We start from the raw sequence: 27,364 nt of genomic DNA on the forward strand, positions 1-27,364 counted from the left end.
GGGGCTAATGATGCTGTGGCTAATGAAACTGGTGCTACTACTGCTCCTGCTGCTGCTGCTGGGGCTACTGCTGCTGCTGCTGCTGAGGCTTATGATGCTGTGGCTAATGAAGCTGGTGCTACTACTGATAGTGGTGCTGCTGCTGGGGCTAATGCTGCTGCTGCTGGGGCTAATGATGCTGTGGCTACTACTGGGGCTACTGCTGCTGTGGCTAATGAAACTGCTGCTACTACTGCTAGTGGTGCTGCTGCTGGGGCTACTGCTGCTGCTGCTGGGGCTACTGCTGCTGCTGCTGCTGGGGCTAATGATGCTGTGGCTACTGCTGGGGCTATTTCTGCAGCTGGTGGTGGTGCTGCTGGGGCTACTGCTGCTGCTGCTACTGCTGCTGGTCATAGGCACTGCTCCCCAGCTCGAGTTTCTTGAGCAAATCCAGGAATCTGTCGGCAGAGTTGGGGTCCGAGCAGTCGGGGCGAGCGTCCCGCGGGCAGACACCCAAGTGCTTGAATCCGTCGACGATGGCGTGCGACCTCAAGTGCTCCACCTGAGATGGGCAGAGAACAAAGGGTCCACCTGAGATGGCAGAGAACAAAGGGCAACCCCACCCCCCCACTAAAGCCTTAACAAAGTAGCTGTTTATAGCAATAGCAGCAGCAGCGCCTATGAAAGCCGGCACTGTGGCACACGAGGGGGTGGCGGTGGGTGGCCAGCGTCACCACGGTGGCTATGAGATGCTAACTCCCTCGCCTCGTATCCAGGAAATCGTGGATTCGATCCCGACCCACAGACGGCTGTATAGTTGCAGATTGTATGTTTAGAATGAACACGCGTTTAGAGTATTTGGCTGCTGCAAATGTTCACATGATGAGCCACTTCGTAGAGCTATTATTTGCGATGGCCAGGTCGCTTCTGAGAAAGAGCTACATAGCTCAGGTGGGCCTTACCTGGGAAAATAAATAAAAGTTATATACATGTACGCGTATATACATATATCGCCCGGGACTTGGATTCACGACGCCCGGCCGCCTTTGTCTCCCCAGTGGCGATGTTTGCACACTGCACCAGGTACTCTTTGAAAGCTGAGTCGACCTAGGGGAGGCCCAGGACCGATTCAGATAATCGTCACCGGTGTTGGCCGTGAGCGGGAATCGAAACTCGGTCCGCCAGATTCGTAGCGCACACACACACAGACACACACACACACAGACAGACACATACACACACGTACACACAGACACACACACGTACACACACACACAGACAACAACAACCGCCATTCGCCACTAAGTGGCGGTGACGTCACCACGACGCTTGTGCCAGGCCATGTGCACCTTGAGGCCACTTGAAGTGTCGAACGCCTGCTGGCAGGAGGTCACGGGGCAGACCCAGGTGCCACGGGTCGACTGACAAAGATGACCGAGATGATTGGCTGATGCACCACCTGTGCCTACTACTGTGCCAACTTGCTGTGCTTTAGCCACCCGGCGCTTCGCTCGTTGTTGTGAGCGTCGCTCCTCCGCCCTCCGTTGTTGTTGGAGATGATAAAATTCTTGCTTGCAACTTTCATCAGCTTACTGAGACCAGGACACTTTCGGTTGGAATGGGGTCCTGGGTGTACACCCACCACCGGAGTGGAAGAATGGCAGGGGCATCTTACAGATGACTAGTCGATGGTCAGAGGGCAGATCAGCTCCACGGTAGGTCCTGGTGTCAAGGACATGGGCTCGCATCCGCTGGTCCGTCACTATGTAGTCCAGCAGATGTTCTTGCTTGGACCCGGCATGCATCCCTGATGTTGTGTGGATGCGCCGATGCCGGAAGAGCATGTTGGTAATTACAAGCCCATGGGTTGCACAAAAATCTAGCAGCCTCCTACCTTTGTTATTGAGCTGATCTGGCCCATGCCTTCCAATCACTCCAGATCAGGTGCCAGCATCATGACCAACTCGGGCATTGAAGTCACCCAACAAAATGACCGTGTCCCGAGTGGCCACTTTAGCCAGCACCTGTGACAGGAGGTCATAGAACGCATTTGACTCATTGGCTTTGCTTGCATCCCTCCACGGATGTTCGTCTTTGGTGGGAGCATAAGTAACCACGACCACCACTCCCCGCCTCCGGTTGATGGGAAAGCGAGCCCAAAGTAGCCTGGGGCTTACAGCTTCCCACACTTCAACGCCACGCTCCCATGCCCCCTTCATTCTTTTGTTTAGAAGAAGGGCCACACCCTGTTGTTTCACAGTCTCCTGCCCCGAGTAGAAGACTGTCCACCCCTCATGGTGGCTGGAGCCAGAACCGGTCCACCGGAATGCCACAGAGTACCAGGCGGTACCGGTCCAGCTCCCGACAGAGGAGTGGCAGCCTCTCCTCCGCAGTGAGCGTTCGAACATTCCACGTGGCCACACGAAGTGGTTTTTCGTTGTTTCTGGAGGAGCCCTGAGGGTAAAGATTCAATCTCCTGGCTCCGCCAATTGGGGTTTGGCCAGGAGACGTCATAGACGCCTGTCCCCCCGGGGCCTCTGGCACAAGCTTATTAGTTACATATTTATGTTTAAGTCGTGGTTTCGTGGTAATTAATTGAAAGGTGGAGGGGTTACCAGCCCCTCGCACCCGTCCAGAGCCCCCGTTTAGCCACTGTGGTGGTCACAGACGCCATGAGGGGAGAGGCCAATCGGAATTGGCCCTCCCCCCACAGCACTGTCCACGACAAAGCACCGTGAGGAGGTAGGGAGTTGTTTTGCCAGACACACAGACAGACACACACACGTACACACACACACGTACACACACACACGTACACACACACACGTACACACACGTACACACAGACACACACAGACACACACACACGTACACATGCACACACAGACACACACACAGACACACACACAAGTACAGACAGACACACACACAGACACACACACAAGTACACACAGACACACACACGTACACACAGACACACATACAGACACACGTACACACAGACACACAGACACACACAAACACACAGACACACACAAACACACACGTATACATAGACAAAGATCCCCCGTATAGCCTGTAACAGACTGTAGGGGCAAGTGCTGTTAGCGAGCACCTATGAAGGCCGGAACGGTACACGAGGGGGTGGGTGGCCAGCACCACGCCCGACCGCCTTTGTCTCCCTAGCGGCGATGTTTACACACCGCACCAGGTACTCATTTGAGGTTGAGTCGACCTAGGGGAGGCCCAGGACCGGTTCAGATTATCGTCACTGGTGTTTGCCGTGAGCGGGAATCGAACCCAGGTCGCCAAGTTCGTAGTGCAGCGCGCTAACCACTACACTACCGCTCCCCACTATATACATAGACACACACATGTACACACACAAGTACACAGACACACACACGTACAGACACACACACGTACACACAGACACACAAGTACGAGCGTGGCCCCATGGGCCCATACCCGCACGGCGATGGGCTTCCTGTGAACTTCCTCGCCGTCTGGCCACTTTGTGCCGATGCAGAGCGTCACCTCGTGACTGGGGGCGTGCACGAGGCTGTCCAGGGGGGTCCTGATGTAGTCCTGCATCTCTGTGTGACGGTAAGAACCACAAAGACAGTTACCCACCCCCCAACAAGCACCTATGAAGGCCTGGCACTTTGGCACACGAGGGGGTGGGGTGGCCAGCACCACGCCCGACCGCCTTTGTCTCCCCAGTGGCGATGTTTACTACACACCGCTCCAGGTACTCATTTGAGGCTGAGTTGACCTAGGCAAGGCCCAGGACTGGTTCAGATAATCGCTGAACCGGTCCTGGGAATCGAACCTGGCGACCCGAGTTCAATTGCCAACTTAAGGGCAAGTATCTATGAAGGCTATACAGGGAATCTTTGTGTGTACTTGTGGGTAGTGGTACTCTGGCAGTTCGCGTGCTGCACTACTTAGCTGGGGGACTGAGTTCGATTCCCGCTCATGGCTAACACCACTGATGACTATCTGAAGCGGTCCTGGGCCTCCCCTAGGTCGACTCAGCCTCAAACGAGTACCTGGTGTGGTATGTAAAACCATCGCCACTGGGGAGACAAAGGCGGTCGGGCGTGGTGCTGGCCACCCACCCCCTCGTGTGCCGTTCCAGCCTTCGTAGAGGTGCTCGCTCACAACACTTGCACCTACAGTCTGCTGAGGCTATACGGGGGTATTGATCTGTGTGTGTGTGTGAGTGCGTTCCGCTCTCACTTCGTTGGAATTCTTTGAAGTCAAAGATGAGTTGCCGGGCGCTCCCAGAGCTCTTGGGCCTGGGCAGGGATTGGGGGTCTCCCTGCAGCTTCTGGGTCTCGGGTCCAGAAACGTAGACACGGCAACGGCAGAGACGGGTGCAGAAAATCCCCAGCGGAGTCACCTACACTCGACATTGTCAACATCATCAACGTCATCAATATCATCATCAAAATCATCATCAACAACATCATCAAAATAAACAACATCAGCAACAATATCATTAACATCAACAACATGATCAACATCCTAAAAATCATTAACATCATAATCATCAACATCATCATCAACATCATCAACAACAACATCAACAATATCAACAACAACATCATCAACAATATCAATATCATTAACATCAACAACATTATCAACATCATCAACATCCTAAAAATCATCAACATCATAATCATCAACATCAAAATCATCATCAACAACATCATCAAGATCAACAACATCATCAAGATCAACATCATCAACAACAACATCATCAACAACATCATTATCAACATAATCAACATTAACATCATCAACATCACCCACACGTATGTCTGAAATCTTGCAGCCCTTCCTGGAACACGCTCCAAACCCCGACGAACCGATGACAGTCTCCTACATCTGGATGGCGTGGCTCCCGGCCGACGGCAAACATCACCGATGGCAAACATCACCGATTGCAAACGTCACCAGTGACCCGACCACCAAGCGGTGAAGTCTTGGGGGGTTCACGAAGCTGGTTGTGGTTGTTGTTGTTGTGGTTGTTGTTGTTGTGGTTGTTGTTGTAATTACCGGCGAAACGTCACAGTACTGGACTCGAGTTGTAAATGCTGTAGTGGCTTTACGCTCCAACTCACAACCGGTTAGCGCCAGACTCGTACATAATGGGCCACGTTTTGTTTACGTGACAACCCTTTCCTGATTGGGCTGTGTCGGGTGGTGGCGGGTTTAACGGCACATTTATATTTACGCGATCTACACCAAAAAAAAAAACTCTTGTGGATATTGGTCGCGAAAGAATCCTACCGCTACTACTGCGTGTTAAACTGGGGTTCAACCTTCCCACAGAAAACTTGGGATGAACCCTCCAGCACTTGAGGACAGGGCCGGGGGATATACACACAAACACATATGCATAGAAAAACACATACATGCAAACAAAACAACAAAGATCACCCTGTAGCCTTAAACACACTGTAGGGGCAAGTGCTGTTAGCGAGCACCTATGAAGGCTGGAAGGGTACACGAGGGGGTGGGTGGCCAGCACCATGCCCGACTGCCTTTGTCTCCCTAGTGGCGATGTTTAAGCACCGCCACCAGGTACTCGTTTGAGGCTGAGTCGACCTAGGGGAGGCCTAGGACCGGTTCAGATAATCGTCACCGATTTTGGCGTGAGTGGGAATCGAACCCGGGTGGCCAGGTTCGTAGCGCAGCGCGCTAACTACTACACTACCGCTCCCCACACACACACACGTGTACCAACACACACGTGTACACACACACACACGTGTACCAACACACACGTGTACACACACACACGTGTACACACACACACGTACCCACACACACGTATACCAACACACACACACGTATACCAACACACACACACGTGTACCAACACACACGTGTACCAACACACACGTGTACCAACACACACGTGTACCAACACACACGTGTACCAACACACACGTGGTGTTTATAAGCAGTGTACACACTCGCCCATCCTCAACCCTCACCTCCAGCAGCAGCCCGTTCTCCATGAGCTCCAGCCTCTCCTGCACCTCTCTGCGGTCGCTGCCACTCATGGAGTCACCTTGCGGTGGCCGAGGCAGCATCATGGGAAACAGTTGGGGCTCCTTCGAAGACAGGAAGTTTCTGTTCACCTGCGGGCAAAAGTGTGTGGGGGAGTGGTGTCGTAGCGGTGAGCGCTACGCTGCACTACGAACCCAGTGACCCGGGTTCGATTCCCGCTCATGGCCAACACCAGTGACAATTACACTGGTCAACACACTTTTTCTGGCATAAGGTATTCCAACGGTTTTAAGGTAAGTTTGGGGTGCTGATTCCAAATCTGGCATCAGTTTTTGTCTATCACGTCAGGTTTTTGAGATATAAAATATTGCATTTTCAATAGAAACTGCAGAAGAAAAATATTAAATAAATGTGGATATCTACATAAAATGATATTATAAACACACTATCCTAAAAATACAGCACCATATTTTAACACTAAAGCAGTCACTGACTCGCAACAACTTGCAATCATAAGTGACAGAGTTAATTTCGGGTAAAATCAATGAAAATGGGGTATGCCGATAGCATAAAAATTAGATGTGATAGAGCAAATCTGAGATCAGATTTGGTATCAGCACCCTGAACTTAGTCTAAAACAGCTGCAAAAGTCCACGCCAGAAAAAAATGTTTTTTTGTTGACCAGTGAATGATCTGAACCGGTCCTGGGCCTCCACTACATCGAATCATTATCTATCATCCCCCCGTCCCCTCGATCCTCTTCGTCGACCACCCAGACTGTTCCTCCCTCTCCCGCTCCCTTTAATTCTTCTAGCTAATTTCAATCTGGATCTAGGTCTTCCCTCCATTGCGTCGACCCTCCTTCCCCTCACTAACTCCTTCAACGTTCGTCTCCTTCCCTCGCCTTCTACTCACTTCTTTGGCAGCACCCTCCACATCATCTTTACATCAGATTGTGAGGCTTCCCCCATTGTAGCCGACCTCCGCCCTCCCTCGGACCACTTCCTCCTCTCCCTCACCATCACCGTACCCAGCCCCATCCCACCCCACCACTTTCTTTCCCGCAAACTCCGCTCACTAGAGACTCCGCGTCCCTAATCTCCCGGATCTCCTCCTTTCTCCCTTCCTTGCCCTCTTTTTTCCTTCCCAAACCCCCCCCACCCAGACGCTGCCTCTGCCACCTTACACTCCACCATCAACACATCACTCAACCTCTTTGCTCCCCTGCACAACTGCTCCCACCGTCCGAAGCCCCCCAACAGCCCCGGCTAACCCCCTGCATCCAATCGAGCAAACGTCTCTACGCAAATCGGAGCGTACGTGGGGAGCTCACGCCTTCCACTCTTCCCTCTCCAGTTACCTCTCTATACTCCGGCCATGTCTATCATCGCTGGAAGTAGCCAAACAGAATTACTTCCACACTCTCCTTCCCTCCCTTCCTCTCATCCCCGCCTACTCTTCTCTACCCTTAAAAACCTTCTCCACCCACCCACCCCAACTCCTCCCCCGCCCTTTCCACTTGTCTCTCCGCTACTGACTTTGCCCTTTTCTTCTCTTCCAAAACGAATGCCACTCGCTCCTCTGTCCCAACCAGCTCCTTCCGTCCTTAGCTCCTCACCAACTCGTCATGGCCTTGCCCCACCCCTTATCTCGCTTCCCTCATCTCGTTTTGTGTCCCCTGCCGCCCGCTCCCCTCTCAATCTCTCCTACTCCTCGCCGTTGCCCCTTCTACTTGTGCACAATCCCGTTCCCGCTCCTTATCCCTACTTGCCCTCTTACACTGGAACAAACTTCCACTCCACAATAAGCTTGCACCCTCCCTGTCGAGTTTCCGCTCCTCCCTCAAGACCCCCACCTCTTTTCACTGACCCATCCTCTTCCCTCCATCCCGAGGCACCCCCGGAATTCCGGTACCCACTCACCACCCTTCCTATACCCCATCCCTATTCACCATATCACTTTTAGTTACCCAATTTTTTATTTTATTTAAACTAAACAATCTTTATTTTACCAGGTAAGGGCCACTAAGCAATGTAGCTCTTTTTAAGAAGTGACCTGGCCACACATCATAGCTCAATGAAGTGGCTTATATCAATCTAGATTATATCAATCTATATAGCCTCTTGTCATCGCAGCCCTTCAGCCCACTTCAGCAATTGTTTCTTGCTGTGGTTGTCCCACCTGAAGACGGACGCTTGTGTTGCGCCCGAAACGTCGTGATTTTATTTATTTCGTTTAATACATTACGTGACTTTACCGAAATAATCAAAGAATATGGAAGTGGCTTATCACGTGGAAATGTATAGCAGCCAAATATGCGCATGTTGATTCTAAATGTGGAGAGAAAAACCGGAGGACCCGGAGAAAAATCCACGCGACCACGGGGATAAAGAGAGACACGCAAACTCCAAATATACAGCAGCACGCGTCAGGGTCGGGATCGAACCCACGACCTCCTGTATACCAGGCGAGGTAGTTAACATCTCCTAGCCGCCACCGCGGCCGTCCCAATGCTGATGAACTGCCACAGGCAGCGCCAACACGGACCTCCCTCTGGTCCAAGGCGCCATGGAAGAGGAGGCAGCCGTAGGAGGAGTCACAGGCCATCGACCCAGGGCCCACGGTCTGGCTGAGCGCCAGGAGGCCCCGGTAAGTGACCGTCAGCCGCAGGGCGCTGGCTGCGGCGAGCAAGGGGTGGGGGGGGAGGGAGGGGGAGGGGAGAGAGCGAACGAGGGAGGCTGCTACTCGGAGCCGTCGCCGACGGTGCACGGTGAATCATTGGGGCAACTGCCCCGGGCCCCGTGCTTTCAAGTCATGGTGTCAGATAAAATACTTCAAATTTAGTTTGAAGTCGTTCAACTATAAAGGCTCCGATGGCGTTCAATGTTAAAGATTCCCATGGCGTTCAATGTTAAAGACTCCCATTGTATTCAATATTGAAGGCCCCTATGGTGTTCGATGTTAAGGGCTGCCATGGAGTTCGATGCTAAAGGCTCCCAATGGGTCATTCAATGTTCAAGGTCGCACTCATTACACGCAAAAAAGTGCTTGCCACAAATGAGCCACAATACCTCGCTGACCTCATCAATGAGCTCTATAAACCATCACCAAGCAAAACTCCGGTCATCCTCGCAGCAGCAGCAGCAGCAGCGGCGGCTTTTGGCTAACAAAGCAGTCACCACATCGCACGGCGCTTCTGCAGCCGTCTGGAAAGTTCTTCCAGACGATGTTAGGAAGTCACTGGAGCTATGCAACTTTTAAATCATCTCGATTTTAAAAACTATTTTCTTGAAAACTGCTTCATGCGTTTAGTTTGTTGTCCTTCCCCCGCACCTCCAATTAGCACGATTGGCTACGTACGGTGCGAAAGAGTTCAACATTACATAAAATACAGTATCAAGGTATTGAATGATAAACAGAGGCTTTACTCTTTCCGGCGTAAATACAGGAAGTGTTAATATTGTTAAACGCCAAATAGACACCTATTACAAGACATCAAGTCTGCATTCACCACACCGCTGTGCCACCACCTCCCTCCGGCTGCTATCCCAGCTTTAAATTCCAAACTTGAAATCAAACCCAGGACCTTCCCCTGCTCACCTTTATCCATGGCCACATTTTCAGGGCTCGGAGAGGCCAGAAAAGTCGGGGCTGCACCAGTCGGACACACACAACAAAGACAAACATCATCATGAGACCTCCTTTGCCAACATTAAATTATGATAATAAGGGTTTCCCCTTTCCGGCAATAAAACAGTTGTGTTAAGATGTTAAAACACCAAACTGAAACCTTTGCAAGGAATCATCTTTGGTTCTTTCGGTAAAGTCACGTAGGTATAAAATTAAATTAATTAATTCACGACGTTTCGGGCGCAACACAAGCATCCGTCATCAGGTGGGAAAGCATAGTCTGCTGCTGAGGCAGACTGTTTTAAAAGTTCAAGGTCCCTATTATCATAATTTAATACTGGCAAAGGTGGTCTCATGATGTAGCTCCTCACCCCGAGCTCTCAATGCCCTGATAGTGCGTTGTCTTTGTGCTGTTCGCCTTTAGGCGTCCTCTGGTCTAACACCGTTTGAGACGAGGCTCTAAAGAAAGCTGTCTTTGGTGTGGCCCAATCAGTTTCAAAGACAATGCACCATATACTGTGAGAGCATGTTTTTTTGTTTGCATGTTCACCACAAGTATGTGTGGTTAATGCAGACACGATTCCTTGCAAAAGGTTTCAGTTTGGTGTTTTAACATCTTAATACAACTGTTTTATTGCCATAAAGGGGAAATCCCTATTATCAAGAAAAACATCCCCCGTATAGCCTTAACACCCTGCAGTTAGCGAAAAGAACCTATAGCTGGCCGGCACGTTACATGAAGGGGTGGGTGGCCACCATCACACCCGTCCGCCTTTGTCTCCCAAGTGGCGATGATTAAAATGCATCGATTCGCTGTAACGTTTTGAAAAAAATAAACAGACGAGAATGCAGGAGCTTGGGCAGCGTACGAGACGATGCTCTTCGCCACATCACCCCAGAGCGGGCGCTCACGTATATACACTGCACTACATCGCCATACTGCAGACTGTACGTACTACATCGTTATACAGGTAGTCCTCTACTTACGATGGAGATGCGTTACGACGACCCCATCGCAAGTCAAAAATATCGTAAGTCGAAGATGGCCTAGCCTACCCAGGAGTCTTAAAGAATGATGATAATTTAGCAAAACAGAGCAATTTACAGTACCGTACTGTATAAACTATATACTGTATGTATTTATTAACTACAATACTGTATTGCACAGTAAAATGCAAAGTAAATAAAAAAAAAGGTAAATTCTTAGCCTACCTATATGAACTGCAATTTAATAGAATTTTTTTTCAGGAAACAATCCTATCTGCTATAAAAACTTTTAACATGCATTGAACGTATCGTATCGTGGTAACCCTAAAATGACATCGCTAAAGCTACGTATCATACATGCATTGAACGTATCGTAACGTATCATATTGTATGGTACTCACCAAGATTCATACGCTGCTGCGTTTGCCTGCCTTTTCGAAATTTCAAATATTTTACAATTTTGCCCTATCGCTATCGCCATCGTAAGTTCGAAATATCATAAGTCGGGGACTATCTGTACTCGATACTCTACTACACTGCCATACCGGGTCACTGTACTATATTTCCACAATGGACGCTGTACTACATCACCACACTGTGCCACATCGATTTTGTGCTGCCTTCTCTATTAAATTAAATCTCCACCGCTATTACTCGTGCAATAGCGTTTCCTCGAATTTTTGACCCGAAAATTACCCCCAGGAAGCGTATCCTAAATTGACACCGTTAAGTCAAACGGTGGTTAAATATCATTCGCCCCGCGTCGTCTGACGTCGCGTTTAACCAGGGTATGCATGCACCAACGTTAATGGAGGCCTCGCCGTCAGTGGTTTCAAGTCTCAACATCCACGGGACCACCTTTTTTCGTTGGCTTCTGGCTTTCCAAAGAACGCCATTGTCACGTCGCACTCGTGACACACAACAACAAAGTGCTTGCCGCAAATGAACCACAATAGCCTCGATGATCTCGTCAAGCAGCTACGTAAACCATCACCACGCGAAAACTCCGGACATCCTCAAGCAGCAGCAGCTTTTGGCGAACAATCGAAAAAAAACGGCGGTCACCACATCGCACGGCGCTCTCAGATGCGCTCCTGCGGCCGTTTGGAACGCTCTTCCAGACGATATTACGAAGTCGCTGGAGCTATGCACTTTTAAATCATCTCGATTTAAAAAACTATTTTCTTGAAAACTGCTTTGTGCGTTTAGTTTGTCGTCCTTCCCCCGCACCTATATACGGTGTGAAATATCTCAACATACACGCAGTATCAAGGCATTGAATGACAGAGGCTTTACCCTCTCTGGCGTAAACACAGGCGGTGTTAAGATGTTGAAACACCACAGAGACACCCATTAAATACAAGGCATTGAGTCTGCATTAACCACACACCGCTGCACCACCACCTCCATCCCGGCTGCTAACCTAGCCGTCAATTCCAGACTTGAAATCAAAACCCGGGGACGTCGCTGCTCTCACCTTGCTCCAGCTTGTGACCCTCGGCGGTCTTCATCGGCACGTTCACGGCGACGTCGTCCGGGTCCGGAGGGGCCGGGAAAATCGGGGCTGCACCAGACAGACACACACAACAGAGACAACGATCCGCCCCCCCCATAGACTTTAACACACCGTCGAGGCAAGTCACACACACGTCCGCCTTTGTTTCCCCGGTTGGCGATGTTCACTACGCACCACACAGCCGTACTCATTTGAGGCCGAGACGACCTAGCGGAGGTGCCAGGTACCGGTTCAGACAATCGTCACTGGTGGTGTTGGTGGTTGAGCGGGAATGAGACTCAGGTTGCTGGGTTCGTAGCACAGCCAGACACATATATACAACATCAGACACAGATATACAACATGTGGGCACCATCACCGCCGTGGCGACGACACAGCCCCCCACCCATCAGTGCATTAGGGGCCATCCATAAATGACGTCACGCACCTGGGGGGAGTCAGACATTTGTGACGATGTGTGACGAGTGGGGGGGTGGTTTGAGAGATGTGACCTCACGTCAAAATGCGCAACTTTAAATAAATATAGACAACACGTTCTACTTAATTAAATAGACTTTCTCATAAATGTTTCTCTTACAACATCAGAGTGCAGCACCACATTAAATACACACTACAATGACAATAGTTTAAAGCGAATTGAAGCATGTTTTATATTTTTTGGGGGGGAGGGAGGGTCAGAGCTTTGTAACATTATATTTGAGGGGGAGTCTGACTTTTTGTGAGGCCGTGTAACGAGACGGGGGGGGGGGGTCAAAAATCGTCCAAAATCGTGTGACGTCATTTTTGGACGGCCCCTTATCCCCTCTGCCAGCTGGGCAGTGGTGGTGGCTTCGCTGCACGGGCTGCCCGCCCGTACTGCGGCGCTGTGGCGTCAGAAGCGAGGGTTGGTAGATCACCGGTAGAGTTGGGTCGTGAAACTCCCTTCCCGTGGGCGTCGAGGAAGAGCCGTACCTTGGCTCTGCCAGGAGAAGGCAAAGTGTGGACTAATACCCATCTATAAGAGGCTTTTTTGGGGGTTAAATCGCGTAAATATCTAAATGTGTCGTTAAAACCCGCCACCACCCGACACAGCCAACTAGTAAGGGTTGTCACATGAACAGAACCTGCCAATTCGTTACTAGTACAGCCCACCGATGTGTTGGAGAGTACTTATGCCGATTAGATCGTACATTCGTACGATCTAATCGGCATAATCATTGATTCACTGCAGCTCAAAGACTCAGTCCCTACAAGGAGTGTGGTGAAGTTAGGATATTTGCCATGTGTGTGTGCTCGGCATTTGAAGGCCTTGAGACCAGAATTGGTGATTTAACTGACAGTGTTTCGGGAGGCAGTTCCATATCGGGACAGCAGAGTGAAGAAGTGAGCTTCTGTCCAGGGAGCACGTTCGAGCAACAGGACTTGCTCCAGCAGCCTGGTTAAAGGTTGTATGGGTGATCTTTGTTTCTTGTATTTGTTGTTATACAATATAGGCATTGTAGAAACGCACGCTACTCTGGTCAGGTGCCACAGACCTGCAGTGTTTGTGTTCGTGTCACGTCGTGTTTGCTCTGCGTGGATGTGTGTCCACTGTCGCATTGCAGGCTGTTCCACTTTAAGGGCGCTTTACAGGTGCAACATACTTTGAATGTATGGTGAACAAATAAAGTGCCTTGAACATTGAACCCGATGGGAGCCTTTAACATGGAACCCTATGGCAGCCTTTAAGGTTGAACACTCACGAAGACTTTAACCTTGAACCCAATGGGAGTCTTTAACGTTGAACCATGTGGGAGCCTTTAATGTTTAACCCTACGAGAGCATTTAACGTTGAGCCCTATAGAAGGCTTTAACATTGAACCCTAAGGGAGCCAAAAACTTTGAACCCTATGAGAGCATTTAATGTTGGACCCTATGAAAGACTTAAACAATGAACCCTATGGCAGCCTTTAAACTTGAAGCCTATGGGCGCATTTATCGTTGAACCTTATGGGAGCCTTTAACGTTGAACCCTGTGGGAGCATTTAACATTGGATCCTATGGGAGCCTTTAACATTGAACGTTTTACTCGCACAAAACACCGATATGCAACGTGAAACACGTGCATACCTCACACAAAACGCGTGGCTTTGTCTCTGGTCCTGTTAATGTGTTCCTGTATCTCCATATCCCCGTATCCCCATCGCTCCATATGCCCGTATCTCCGTGTCCCCGTGTCCCCGTATCTCTGTGTAGGGCCTTCTATAGGGAGGTGCGGGGCCTGGGGCAAATCCCACTGTGCCCCCCCCACCCACCCAAATTGCAGGGCCCGGGGCAGTCACCCCGATGAGCCGTACCCCAGGGGATGGCTCTGACTGGTGTCAGTCAAGCACCCGGTGTAAGCGCCACGGTGGCTAGGAGATGCTGATTACCTCGTCTGGTATACAGGAGGGTGCGGGTTCAATACTGACCCTTACGCCTGCTGTATATTTGGAGTTTGAATGTTCTCTCTCTCCGTGGTCGTGTGGATTTTTTTCCGGGTCCTCCGGTTTGAGAATCAACATCGACATGCGTTCAGAGTATTTGCCTGCTACGAATGATGATGACGATGATAAGCCACCAACTTCGTTGACCTATCATTTGTGTTGGCCAGGTCGATTCTGAAATAAGAGCCACTACGTAGCGGCTCAGTGGGAGCCTTACAACCTGGTAAAATAAATAAAAAATGTGTCAACTGTTGTATGCGGGAGCGACGGGCCCCCTGAACGTGGTTGGCAGGAATGAGATGAGGATGGCGAGGAGCGGACTCACTCACGCCAACTCTAAACTATGAACCCAACTATTTGTTTTTGTTTTACCAGGTTGTAAGGCCCCCACTGGGCTACTACGTAGTGGCTCTTATTTCAGAAGCGACCTGGCCAATACAAATGATATCGGCGTCAACAAAGTGACTGCGCTTATCATTATCGGCAGAAATTTTTTGCAGCAGCCAAATAACTCTTAAAAACGTGGTGATGCTCATTCTAAATGTGGGGGGACAAACCGGAGGACCCGGAGAAAGATCCACGTGACCACGAGGAGAGACACACGCAAACTACAAATATACAGCAGCAGCCATCAGGGTCGGAATTGAACCCATGATCTCCTGTATACCAGGTCAGGTAGTTAACATCTCCTTGCCACCGTGGCGCTCTTACCCTCTTACCAAACTCACCTGGGGACCCTTACCTCACCTGGCGACCCTTACCTCACCTGGGGACCCTTACCTGACTCACCTGAGACCCTTACCTCACCTGGGGACCCTTACCTGACTCACCTGGTGACCCTTACCTGACTCACCTGGGGACCCTTACCTCACCTGGAGACCTTTACCTGACTCACCTGGGGACCCTTACCTCGCCTAGCGACCCTTACCTCACCTGGTGACCCTTACCTGACTCACCTGGGGACCCTTACCTCACCTGGAGACCCTTACCTGACTCACCTGGAGACCCTTACCTCACCTAGCGACCCTTACCTCACCTGGAGACCCTTACCTCACCTGGGGACCCTTACCTCACCTGGCAACCCTTACTCAACTCACCCGGGGACTCATGTGGGCGCCGTTCGAGCCGCGCGTAAATGCGGAATGGCTGTGGCGGGTTGAGGTCGGCCCCGTTGCAGACGCAGTGCAGAGTGCTGCGCAGGGCGCAGCGCAGGGACTGCCTCCATGTGCCGGGCGACGTCAAGCCGTCGCGGCAGCGCAGCACCGCGTAGCCCTGCGGGGGAAGGGGTAGGTGGATGTGTGAGTGGGTGGGTGGGTGGGTGAGTGGGTGGGTGAATAGGTGAGTGGGTGGTTGGGCCAATGGGTGAGTGGGCCAATGGGTGAGTGGGTAGGCGGGTGAATGGGAGGGTCGGTGAATAGGTGAGTGGGTGGGTGAATGTGTGAGTTGGTGGGTGAATGGGTGAGTGGGAGGTTGAGTGGGTGGGTGGATGGATAAGTGGATGGGTGGGTGAGTTGGTGAGTGATTGAGTGAGTGGGCTAATGGGTGGGTGAATGGGTAGGTGAGTGGATAGGAGTGGGTGGATGGGTAAATGAATGGGTGAATGGACGGGTGAGTGAATGGGGTGAGTGGGTGAATAGGTGAGTAGCTGGGTGGGTGGGTGAGTGGGTGGGTGAATGGATATGTGGTTGGGTGGATGAGTAGATTAGTGAATTATTGTGTGAGTGGGTGAGTGAGTGGGCTAATGGGTAGGTGGGTGCATGGGTGGGTGAGTGAATAGGTGAGTGGGTGGGTGAGTGAATAGGTGAGTGGGTGGATGGGTGGGTGCATGAGTTAGTGGGTGGGTGAATGAGTTAGTAGGTGGGTGAATGAGTTAGTGGGTCAGTGAATGGGTGAGTGGGTGGGTTGGTGAGTATGTGGATTGGTAAGTAAATGGGTGAGTGTATGGGCGGGTGAATGGGTGGGTTGGTGGGTGAATGGGTGAGTGGGTGGGTTGGTGAGGGGGTGGATGGGTGAGTGAATGCGTAAGTGTATGGGTGGGTGGGTGTTTGCATTGCTGAGTGGCAACCCTAACCGACCCACTTTTTCCGACAGACCAAGCCCAGACCTATTTCACAGTCAGCACTCCTCGGTCTATTCTCAATACTGTAGAGCAGCGGTCCCCAACATTTTCAGCACCCGGAACCGGTTTCGTGGAAGTCAATTTATTTCATGGACTGGGGGGGGAGGTTCATCATTGGGTTTTTCCCTCTTTTCAAAGAAGCTCTCCGGCAACGTTTGTTTTTACTCATGTTGGCTAGGGGTTCGCTTGTGGGGAAAAGAGGCGTGGACGAAAGTGGTCAATAATAAAATAATGGAGGTGTGCCACGCGCGGACTCACAGCTCACCTCCTGCCGTGCGGCCCGGTTCCTAACAGGCCACGGACCGGTACCAGTCCGCGGCCCGGGTGTTGGGGACCGCTGCTGTAGAGCATACTATTGTAATAAAGTTCAACAGAAAACCGGTACCAGATGCGAGTACAGGAGGTATCTAATTTACAACGTTCACACAGGGATTTACGACATAACATAATAATCTTCTTGGTTCTTTCGGTAAAGTCACGTAGAAGGGAAATAATAAAATAATAAAAATAAAACATAATAAAATAATTCTCACGACGTTTCGGCCACAACGCAAGCAGCCGTCCTCAGGTGAAGAACTATTGTAATAAAGTTCACCTGAGGACATCTGCTTGCGTTGTGGCCGAAACGTCGTGAGAATTATTTTATTATGTTTTATTTTTATAATTTTATTATTTCCCTTCTACGTGACTTTACCGAAAGAACCAAGAAAATGAATCCCTGCAGTCACAAAAGCTTTAAATCGAAATATAACATAACTTTCGTTCATCACTAAGTGGTGGTCATGTTACCACGGCGCTTGTACCAGGCTAGGTGCACTTTGAGACCATGAGAAGTGTCGAAGGCCCACTGGCAGGAGGTCACAGAACAGACCAAAGTGTCATGGGTTGACTGACTGAGATGACTGGAAGATGCATCACCTGTGCTCCCCACTGTGCTAACTCTCTGCGTTTTAGCCACCTGGTGCTCTGCTCATTGTTGTGAGCATTGCTCCTCTGCCCTCCGCTGCTGCTCACTAATTTCACTGAGGATTGCTCCACTGAACAAGATAGTCCCGTGGTTCAATTTGCAAGTGCGAGTTCGCGTTTTAAGTCGATGTAAAACAATTCGTAGTTCATGGAAGCTGGTTAGTAAGGGCGGGCATTCGTAAGTGCGGGCGTTCGTAAGTCGGGTGTTCATAAGTGCGGGTGTGTGTGCGTAAGTGCGAGGACTGTCTGTACCTTGAAGATGGAGTCTCCGTCCGGAATCGCCGACGTGGGGTGCCACGGGATCCGCACGCTGGTCCGCTCCGCGTCTTCCCAGCTCAGGCCGTAGCTGCCGCTGTCCGCGAGGCCGCTTAGCCAATCCCAGAGCAACGTTTTCCCTCCAGCGGCCATCTCGATGGGTACAAAGACAAAGATCCCCCCGTGTAGCCTTTAATAGACTATCGGGGCAAGTGTGCTGTGAAAGCAGGACCGTCCAAAGCAGGATGTGGGACCTGGGGCAAATCACACTGTGTGGGCCTTTAACACTGAAAACTATTAACTAAAAACTAGAAACATTTTTTTCATGGGCAAGACCCCCTCAGCTATATTTAACTCAGCTCACTTGCTTTCTCTAATCAAGGACATCTCATTGTCTCCAGATTATTTACTTGTCAGTTTCGATTTAGTCTCCCTGTTCACCATGATACCATTGCAATCATTGAAGACTTGGTCCAACAGGGACTGAATCCAGATGTACCAACTTTGGTAAAGCACTGCCTTACCAACACTTACTTCACCTGGAATGGTACATTCTACAAACAAAATGCGGGTACCCCAATGGGTTCTCCCTTATCGCCAGTGGTAGCGAATGTTTTCATGGAGAAATTTGAGACAGATGCCATCCAGACATCAACCCTACGCCCATCCTTGTGGAAGAGATACGTGGATGACACGTTCGTCATCTGGCCACGTGGCCTGCCAGCACTGAACCAATTTCTCAACCACATCAATTCCATACACCCATCCATCAAATTCACCATGGAAGTGGAAAAGGATGGCAAGCTACCGTTCCTGGATGTTTTGATCGAGAAGAGACCTGTTGGCTCGTTGGGACACTTTGTCTACAGGAAAGCCACCCACACGGATGCCTATCTAAAGCCTGACTCCCACCACCATCCAGCCCAGAAGAATTCCCTCATCAAAACATTACACCATAGGGCCCGTTGCATCTCCGACCAGCATCACCTAGCCAGTGAGCTGGAGCAGGATGAACGGATATTCTGACTGTACAATCCACAAAGCTGTCTCCCCAGCCATGGGGAGACAACCATCTGAGGATCAAACCAATACCATCACTTTGCCATACATAGCAGGGGTTACCAAAAAGATTTCCAAAATCTTAAACATACACAAGATCCAGGTTCGTTTCAACACAGTACACAAAATCCGTGATTTGATCCCATCTGTAAAGGATGTGATTCCTGATATGTAATACCCTGGTGTCTACAAACTGAGTTGTGGCTGCGGCAGCAGTTACATTGGGGAAACGAAACGACATGTCTCGGACCGCGTTCGGGAACACAAGGCAGATCTGAAACAAGGTAGAACCAATACCTCTGCTGTTGCTGATCATTGTTGTAACGCTGTGGGCTCACACGAAATTGACTTTTCCAAGACGAAGGTACTCTGCAAACCCATCGGCTGTTATCAGAGATTTGTTCATGAAGCCATCCAGATATATAAACACAGACACAACCTCAACCGAGAAGATGGGTACAAACTAAGCAATCATTGGAATGACGTTATTAACCAGGCAAAGTCTTAACTGACTGTGATGTTTCCATCCTACCTGCCTATGTCAGCTGTTATTTCCAACTCTCTGTGTGTCTTTTTCTCTCTCTGTATGCATCTCTCTCCGATCTCTACCCCAGTGACCCGGGTTCTGCCGCGGGGTCCACTTTCTGCCCCCCCCCCCCCCCTTTTCTCTCCCCCCTACTGTCGAGGCCTACTATATAACCTCGTGCCACGGCAGATCTCTCGCCTACTTCAGCAGTTTTTTTCTTGCTGTGGTTGTCCCACCTGATGACAATTGCTTGTGTTTTACCACGTAAGACCCATGGAGCTATATAGCTCTTTTTCAGAAGTGGCCTGACCACAAGCGATAGCTCAACGAAGTGGCTTATCGTGTAGAAATGTATAGCAGCAGCCAAATACTCTAAACACGTGTTGTTGTTTATAAAAGGAGGGAAAACCCGGAGGACAACAAAAAAAGCGAACACAAATAAACTAAGAATGCCTATTCTACATACGTACAAATCATACAATTAAAACGCAACTGTAAAACGCAACCAAGCAGTCAGTGATACAAATTATAGTGCCGAGAAAAAGTTTGTGAACCCCAATCATAATTATGGAACTTCCATAGTTTTACCATAAAAGTGTTCTTGAATCAAAACCGGCCTTTTATTAAATATCCAACAGGGTTTATATTAACCAATTCCATGTATTTTGAAACGGAATAACGTATGAATTAAACAATGAGTAATGAAGGTTCAGGGTATGTGAAAAAGTAAGTGAACCCCTGGTTGCATTAGCTCAATTAAGGGGGTAATTAGTATTAGGTGTTTAAACATTTAGATAGATCTTCAGCGGTGAGTTTGGTAAGTTCGACCCTATATAAATATCAGAAATAATATAGGTTTATTGGGTTAGATCGCGTGAATATAAATGTATCGTTAAACCTGCCACCACCCCACACAGCCAATGGGTAAGGTTTGTTACATAAACAGAACATGCCAATGCGTCACTAGTAAAGCAGGCCAGTTGTGTTGGAGAGCAAAGCCACATTTACAATCCGAGTACGACGTTTCGCCAGTAATTACAACTAGCTTCATCAGGCGACAGCCAGATTTGTGGAGAAATTCTCCTATTTCGTTCCTTATATAGAGGCGTAGATGTGATGAAGTCACTTGTGAGCCCTTCCTGTGCGAAGGGGCGGATTAATTAATGCATATGAATTAGAATGGGTATCCATTGAGGGTTGGGCTATTCATATGGTAATCAACGCACCCCCTGTCGTTTACGTGCAATAAAATAGTGGTACCTGTTATTTACGTGTACAGGTAATCCCCACTGATGTATGGTGACCTGTATAGGCATACATTTAAATCATGTGTAGTGGGTTAAATTCAGGCGCACACTGGACTTTGGAGGCAGCACTATTTATTAGCTAACACAACAGGTAACACTTAACATAACGACTTAAGGGGGTAGCCACCGTCCCTAACTTAGATAACACACTGGGGTACTACATCACTGGACCAGGACAGCCCAACACGCTGCCTGGTCCACTGGCGGAGACTGGAGAGCTTCATCCCAGAGTTGACCCAGCAACAGAACAGCGCAGACCAGCCCCAACTCTCCGTCCACGCCCCGCTCATAACCACTCCGGCGTGGCCGGTTCCGCCCCAGGCCACGCCCCCCTTCCCGATCCTTCGGGAAGGCCCGAACCCCAACCACGTGACCTCCCTGGGGCCCCTACCCCCCCCCCCCCTTTATCCAGTCACGTGTCCTGTTGGGTTCACGCAGAGTGTCACGGCCCGACACGACCCCCGTGGCACCCGCCTACAGCCCCCATACCGAGCCAGCACAGTAGTGTCGTTCTACTACACTACACTTGTATTATTTGATGATTCGCTTCCAAGCAGCACTAAGTCTGTAGCTATCCGAATGGTTAAATATGTTTTATTTCTCTCAATTTCGATAGATTCTCTAATTAGTCTCGGTTAGTAGTAACTAGTTTTTCACAAAACTTCAACATTATCAACATCAATGGAATGTCCTTGTTGGCACGCGTGTTCTGCCATTGACGACAGTGCTGTTTACTTGACAAACCTTACTAATTGGCTGTGTAGGGCGGTGGCAGGTTTAACGACACATTTATATTTACGCGATATAACTCAAAAAACCTATTATGGATGACATTGGTCGCGAAAGCCTACATGTTATACCAAAGATCAGAAACTTGATGAGTTTGGTCTTCACCATACAGGTGTATGGAAACAAGCCATGCCATGATCAAAATACATCTTTGAGGACCTCATAAAAATAGCTCCACCAATCCGCTGTCAGACAAATAGTATACAAATGGAGAAAGTTCAAGACCACAGTCACTCTGCCCAGGAGCGATCATCCTTCCAAAATCTCTCCAACAAAGCAGAAGATCATCAAGGAAGTCACAAAGAACCCCAAAATAAACATCCAATGATCTGCAGGTCACTCTCACCTTGGCTAATGTAAGTGTTCATAACTCAACTATTAGAAAAAGAATGAACAACAAAGGTGTTCATGGAAGGATAGCAAGGAGAACACCACTGCTCTCTAAAAATAACATTTCTGCCCGTCTGACGTTTTCCAAACAGCACTTAAGATGATCCACACGAATTCTGGAACAAAGTTATCTGTGCAGACAAGTCAAAGGTAGAAAATGTTGGTATCAGTGAGAAACGTAATGTTTGGCAAAAAACAAACACTGCTTTCGATCAAAAGAACCTCATCCAAAACGTCAAGCACGGTGGTGGGAAAGTGGTGATGGTCTGGGACTGCTTTTCTGCCTCAGAATCTGGACGGCTTACCATCATTGACACACCCATGAATTCTGCATTGTATCAGAAGATTCTAGAGGAGAATGTTAAGCTATCTGTCCAGGAGCTGAAGCTGAAATGAAAGTGGGTTTGCAGCAAGACAATGATTTTAGACGCACAAGCAGATATACAAAGCAATGGCTGCAGAAGAATAAATTCCGCGATTTACAATGACCTCGTTAAAGTCCGGCTAAACGCCATCGAAATATTGTGGCAGGACCTGAAGAGAGCTGACCATGCAAGGCAACCTTCGAATGTCACTGAGCTGAAGGCATTCTGTAAGGATAAATGGGCGAAAATTCCTCAAATCCGATGTGAGAGTGAGTGCATTTTGTATAATCTTCCCCTGTTATACAGAGTGAGTGGAGGTTGTATGATCGTGCCCAATTCTACAGAGTGAATGAGTGTAGATGTATGATCTCCCCCTGCCCTACAGAGTGAGCGGCGTTAGTATGATCTCCCACTGTTCTACAGAGAGTGGCTGAGTGATTATCGTTTGTATGATCTCTCCCTGTTATACAAGGTGAGTGGAGTTTGTATGTTAGGGGCCGTCCATAAAAGACGTCACGCACCTGGGGGGGGGGGGGGGTCAGACATTTGTGACGATGTGTGACGAGGGGGGGGGGGGTTGAGAAACGTGACGTCACATCAAAATGCACAACTGTAAATAAATATAGACAACACGTTCTACCTAATTAAATAGACTTTTTGATAAATGTCTTCTCCTACAACATCAGAGTGCAGCGCCACATTAAATACGCACTACAATGACAATAGTTTAAAGCGATTTGAAGCATGTTTATTTTTTGGGGAGGGGGGCAGAGCTTTGTGACGTCATATTTAAGGGGGGGTCTGACTTTTTGTGACGCCGTGTGACGAAGGGGGGGGGATCAAAAATCGTCCAAAATCGCGCGACGTCATTTATGGACGGCCCCTTATCCCCCTGTCCTGCAGAGTGAGTGAGTGGAGTTTCTATGATCTCCCCATGTTCTACAGAGTGAGTGACGTTTGTATGATTTCACCCAGTACTACAGATTGAGTGGTGTTTGTATGATCTCCCCCTGTCCTACAGATTTTTGAGTGGTGTTTGTATGACCTCCCCCTGTCCTACAGAGTGAGTGGTGTTTGTGTGATCTCCCCCTGTCCTAGAGATTGAGTGGTGTTAGTATGATCTCCCCCTGTCCTACAGATTTTTGAGTGGTGTTTGTATGATCTCCCCCTGTCCTACAGATTGAGTGGTGTTTGTATGATCTCCCCCTGTCCGACAGAGTGAGTGGTGTTTGTGGAATCTCCCCCTGTCCTAGAGATTGAGTGGTGTTTGTATGATCTCCCCCTGTCCTACAGATTGAGTGGTGTTTGTATGATCTCCCCCTGTCCTAGAGATTGAGTGGTGTTTGTATGATCTCCGTCTGTGCGAGGTTCAGTTTTCCACATACAGTGAGGGAAAAAAGTATTTGATCCTCTGCTGATTTTGTACGTTTGCCCACTGACAAAGAAATGATCTGTCTATAATTTTAATGGTAGGTTTATTTGAACAGTGAGAGACAGAATAACAACAACAAAATCCAGAAAAACGCATGTTAAAAATGTTATAAATTGATTTGCATTTTAATTAGGGAAATAAGTATTTGACCCCCTCTCAATCAGAAAGATTTTGGCTCCCAGGTGTCTTTTATACAGGTAACGAGCTGAGATTAGGAGCACACTCTTAAAGGGAGTGCTCCTAATCTCAGCTTGTTACCTGTATAAAAGACACCTGTTCACAGAAGAAATCAATCAGATTACAAACTCTCCACCATGGCCAAGACCAAAGAGCTCTCCAAGCATGTCAGGGACAAGATTGTAGACCTACACAAGGCTGGAATGGGCTACAAGACCATCGCCAAGCAGCTTGGTGAGAAGGTGACAACAGTTAGTGCGATAATTTGCAAATGGAAGAAACACAAAAGAACTGTCAATATCCCTCGGCCTGGGGCTCCATGCAAGATCTCACCTCGTCGAGTTGCAATGATCATGAGAACGGTGAGGAATTAGCCCAGAACTACACGGGAGGATCTTGTCAATGATCTCAAGGCAGCTGGGTCCATAGTCACCAAGAAAACAGTTGGTAACACACTACGCCGTGAAGGACTGAAATCTTGCAGCGCCCGCAAGGTCCCCCTGCTCAAGAAAGCACATATACATGCCCGTCTGAAGTTTGCCAATGAACATCTGAATTATTCAGAGGACAACTGGGTGAGAGTGTTGTGGTCAGATGAGACCAAAATGGAGCTCTTTGGCATCAACTCAACTCGCCGTGTTTGGAGGAGGAGGAATGCTGCATATGACCCCAAGAACACCATCTCCACCGTCAAACATGGAAGTGGAAACATTATGCTTTGGGGGTGTTTTTCTGCTAAGGGGACAGGACAACTTCACTGCATCAAAGGGACGATGGACGGGGCCATGTACAGTCAAATCTTGGGTGAGAACCTCCTTCCCTCAACCAGGGCATTGAAAATGGGTCGTGGATGGGTATTCCAGCATGACAATGACCAAAAACACACGGCCAAGGCAACAAAGGAGTGGCTCAAGAAGAAGCACATTAAGGTCCTGGAGTGGCCTAGCCAGTCTCCAGACCTTAATCCCATAGAAAATCTGTGGAAGGAGCTAAAGGTTCGAGTTGCCAAACGTCAGCCTCGAAACCTTAATGATTTGGAGAAGATCTGCAAAGAGGAGTGGGACAAAATCCCTCCTGAGATGTGTGCAAACCTGGTGGCCAACTACAAGAAACGTCTGACCTCTGTGATTGCCAACAAGGGTTTTGCCACCAAGTACTAAGTCATGTTTTGCAGAGGGGTCAATACTTATTTCCCTCATTAAAATGCAAATCAATTCATAACATTTTTGACATTCGTTTTTCTGGGTTTTGTTGTTGTTATTCTGTCTCTCACTGTTCAAATAAACCTACCATTAATATTATAGACTGATCATTTCTTTGTCAGTGGGCAAACGTACAAAATCAGCAGGGGATCAAATCGTTTTTTCCCTCACTTTACCCCCCCCCACCCCCCTCCCGCACCCACCTGCCCCCTTCCACCGCCCTCGCGATGGCATTTACCAGGGCGGCGGGTGGGTGGTCTGTCTGGTTCGTGGGTGGATTCCACAGGGCGGGAGGAATGTGGTAAGGCCACAAATAGCATGTGGCCTTATTTATTAATATTATTATTGTAGAGTGTGTGCGGAGACACGGCCAGGATGTTTGGGGGGTTTACTGGACCGTGCTCAGAGAATTAATTAAATATGAGTGCTGGGTAAGGCACGACAAATGGGATAGGGGCTTTTGGGGTGAGGGGGAGGGTACCCAACAGATACAGACTGGCTGGAAAGAGGAAATGAGGAGAGAGGGTCTTTAAAAAAAACGATTGCAACTACAATTTTTATTTTACCAAGTCAAAGGTCCCACTGAGCTGGTATATAACTCAACGGAAGGGGCTTATACCATCATCAGCAGCATCAGCAGCAACCAAATACTCGAGACTCACCACGCAGAGATCCATAGACTCACCACGCAAAGATCTATGGACTCTTCACACAGAGACCCATAAATGAATCGCACAGAAATCCAAAGACTCACCACACAGAGTCCCACAGACTCCTAACACAGAGGCTAATCACGTGGCTTATCACGTGTAACTGTACAGGAGCCAAATTCTATAAACGCGTGATGTCGATTGGAGATGTGGAGGGAAAAACCAGAAACACCGGATAAAAACCCACGCGACCACCAGGGCAAGAGAGAGAGAGAACATGCAAACTCCAAATATACAACGGGCTTCGTCAGTGAGATCACATCTCGCCATCAGAGCGAGACAATTTCCACGAGATAAGCCACTTCCTGGAGAGATCGTTTGTTGCCAGGTCGCTTCTGAAAGAGAAGCCGGTAGCTGAGTGGGCTCTTTACCTGGTAAAATATAAATAGTTCATACCTCTTGGCTCTTTCGGTAAAGGCACGTAGGTAAAGAAAATAATAGATAAAAAAGAAAAGAAAAAAGAAAAATTAATACAATTGTGATTTTATTTATTTAAATTTTTTATCTTTTAGATACAAATAAAAAAAATTCGTGATTTTATTTTATTTATATAAAATTTTTAGCTTATAGATACAAATAAATAAAATTGTGATTTTATTTTATTTATTTCATTTTTTTATCTTTTAGATACAAATAAATAAAATTGTGATGTTATTTTTTATCGTTTATTTTATTATTATTATTTATTATTTTCTTTACCTACGTGACTTCACCGAAACAACCAAGAGTATGAATCCTTGCAGTCACGAAAATTCAAATCTAGAATAAATAGTTTAGTTAAATCTTGTTTCTGATTGTGCTTTCCCTTCTTATACTTTGCACTCCGATCGTGTCTATGTGTAATGTGTTTATTGTCGTAACGTGCTGACCCTGTGTGCTCCGACTGGACATCTGAGAAAAAATAGATTGAAAGCTCATCGGCTCCCTCCTGCTGTATAAATACAGCTTCTGACAAACATTCACGGCAAGCGTGCTAATCATACGAATGTATACATTCGACGCTGCATCAGTTTTCTCTCTCGAGATACAGACCGGAGAAAATAACACAGAGTAGTCTCCACTCTTTAGTTATTTCGGCAAAGTCACGTCGGGAAAAAGAAAAAAAAACTTCAAATCAAGAGTCGTCTCTGATCGAGTCTCTAGCCAACAATGGACAGACGGACCGGTCTCTGATAAGAGTCTCTAGACAACAACAACGACGATAATAGAAACACGGTCAGATCAGCCGACGTTACCACAATGACGCCGCATGCAATGCTCCCATGTCCACACAGGCGCACATTCAGTGTGGACGCGAATTACCTTGGAGGTCGGATAGAACCCCGAGGCTTGGAGACGTGTCAGGTGTAAGTGTCACGTGACTATACCCGCCACTCCACACCGCCCACATCCCCACGTCAGTGCAATAGGCATGTGACGTCAAGCCAATCAGATTGCCCGGCGACAGACAGGTGGCATTACCGCCCACTTTTGTATAAACACAC

At 48.6% G+C, this 27,364-nt stretch overlaps 1 protein-coding gene across 1 annotated transcript; it reads right to left on the bottom strand.

The window, feature by feature from the left end:
- Positions 1 to 285: 285 nt before the first annotated feature.
- LOC144735455 (interferon regulatory factor 5-like) lies at positions 286 to 27,253 on the bottom strand. Its single transcript, XM_078617856.1, has 10 exons — positions 27,183 to 27,253; positions 17,921 to 18,076; positions 15,681 to 15,855; positions 12,101 to 12,187; positions 9,607 to 9,657; positions 8,554 to 8,684; positions 5,991 to 6,137; positions 4,222 to 4,384; positions 3,448 to 3,575; positions 286 to 541 (listed from the first exon to the last, which is right to left on the bottom strand). Exons 2-10 carry the CDS (start codon positions 18,074 to 18,076, stop codon positions 377 to 379), a joined length of 1,203 nt encoding a protein of 400 aa, XP_078473982.1. The 5' UTR covers positions 27,183 to 27,253; the 3' UTR covers positions 286 to 376.
- Positions 27,254 to 27,364: the final 111 nt, after the last annotated feature.

Source organism: Lampetra planeri, chromosome 55 (genome assembly GCF_965212315.1).
Source record: "Lampetra planeri chromosome 55, kcLamPlan1.2.h2, whole genome shotgun sequence".
Classification (NCBI taxonomy): Eukaryota; Metazoa; Chordata; class Hyperoartia; order Petromyzontiformes; family Petromyzontidae; genus Lampetra; species Lampetra planeri.

Coding starts and splice junctions, on each gene's coding strand:
- LOC144735455 (XM_078617856.1), bottom strand. CDS start 18,076: ATGGCCGCTGGAGGGAAAACGTTGCTCTGGGATTGGCTAAGCGGCCTC. Junction 8,685..9,606: donor AAATGTGGCCATGGATAAAG/GTGAGCAGGGGA, acceptor TGCTCGCCGCAG/CCAGCGCCCTGCGGCTGACG. Junction 6,138..8,553: donor GCGCCTTGGACCAGAGGGAG/GTCCGTGTTGGC, acceptor TTTTGCCCGCAG/GTGAACAGAAACTTCCTGTC.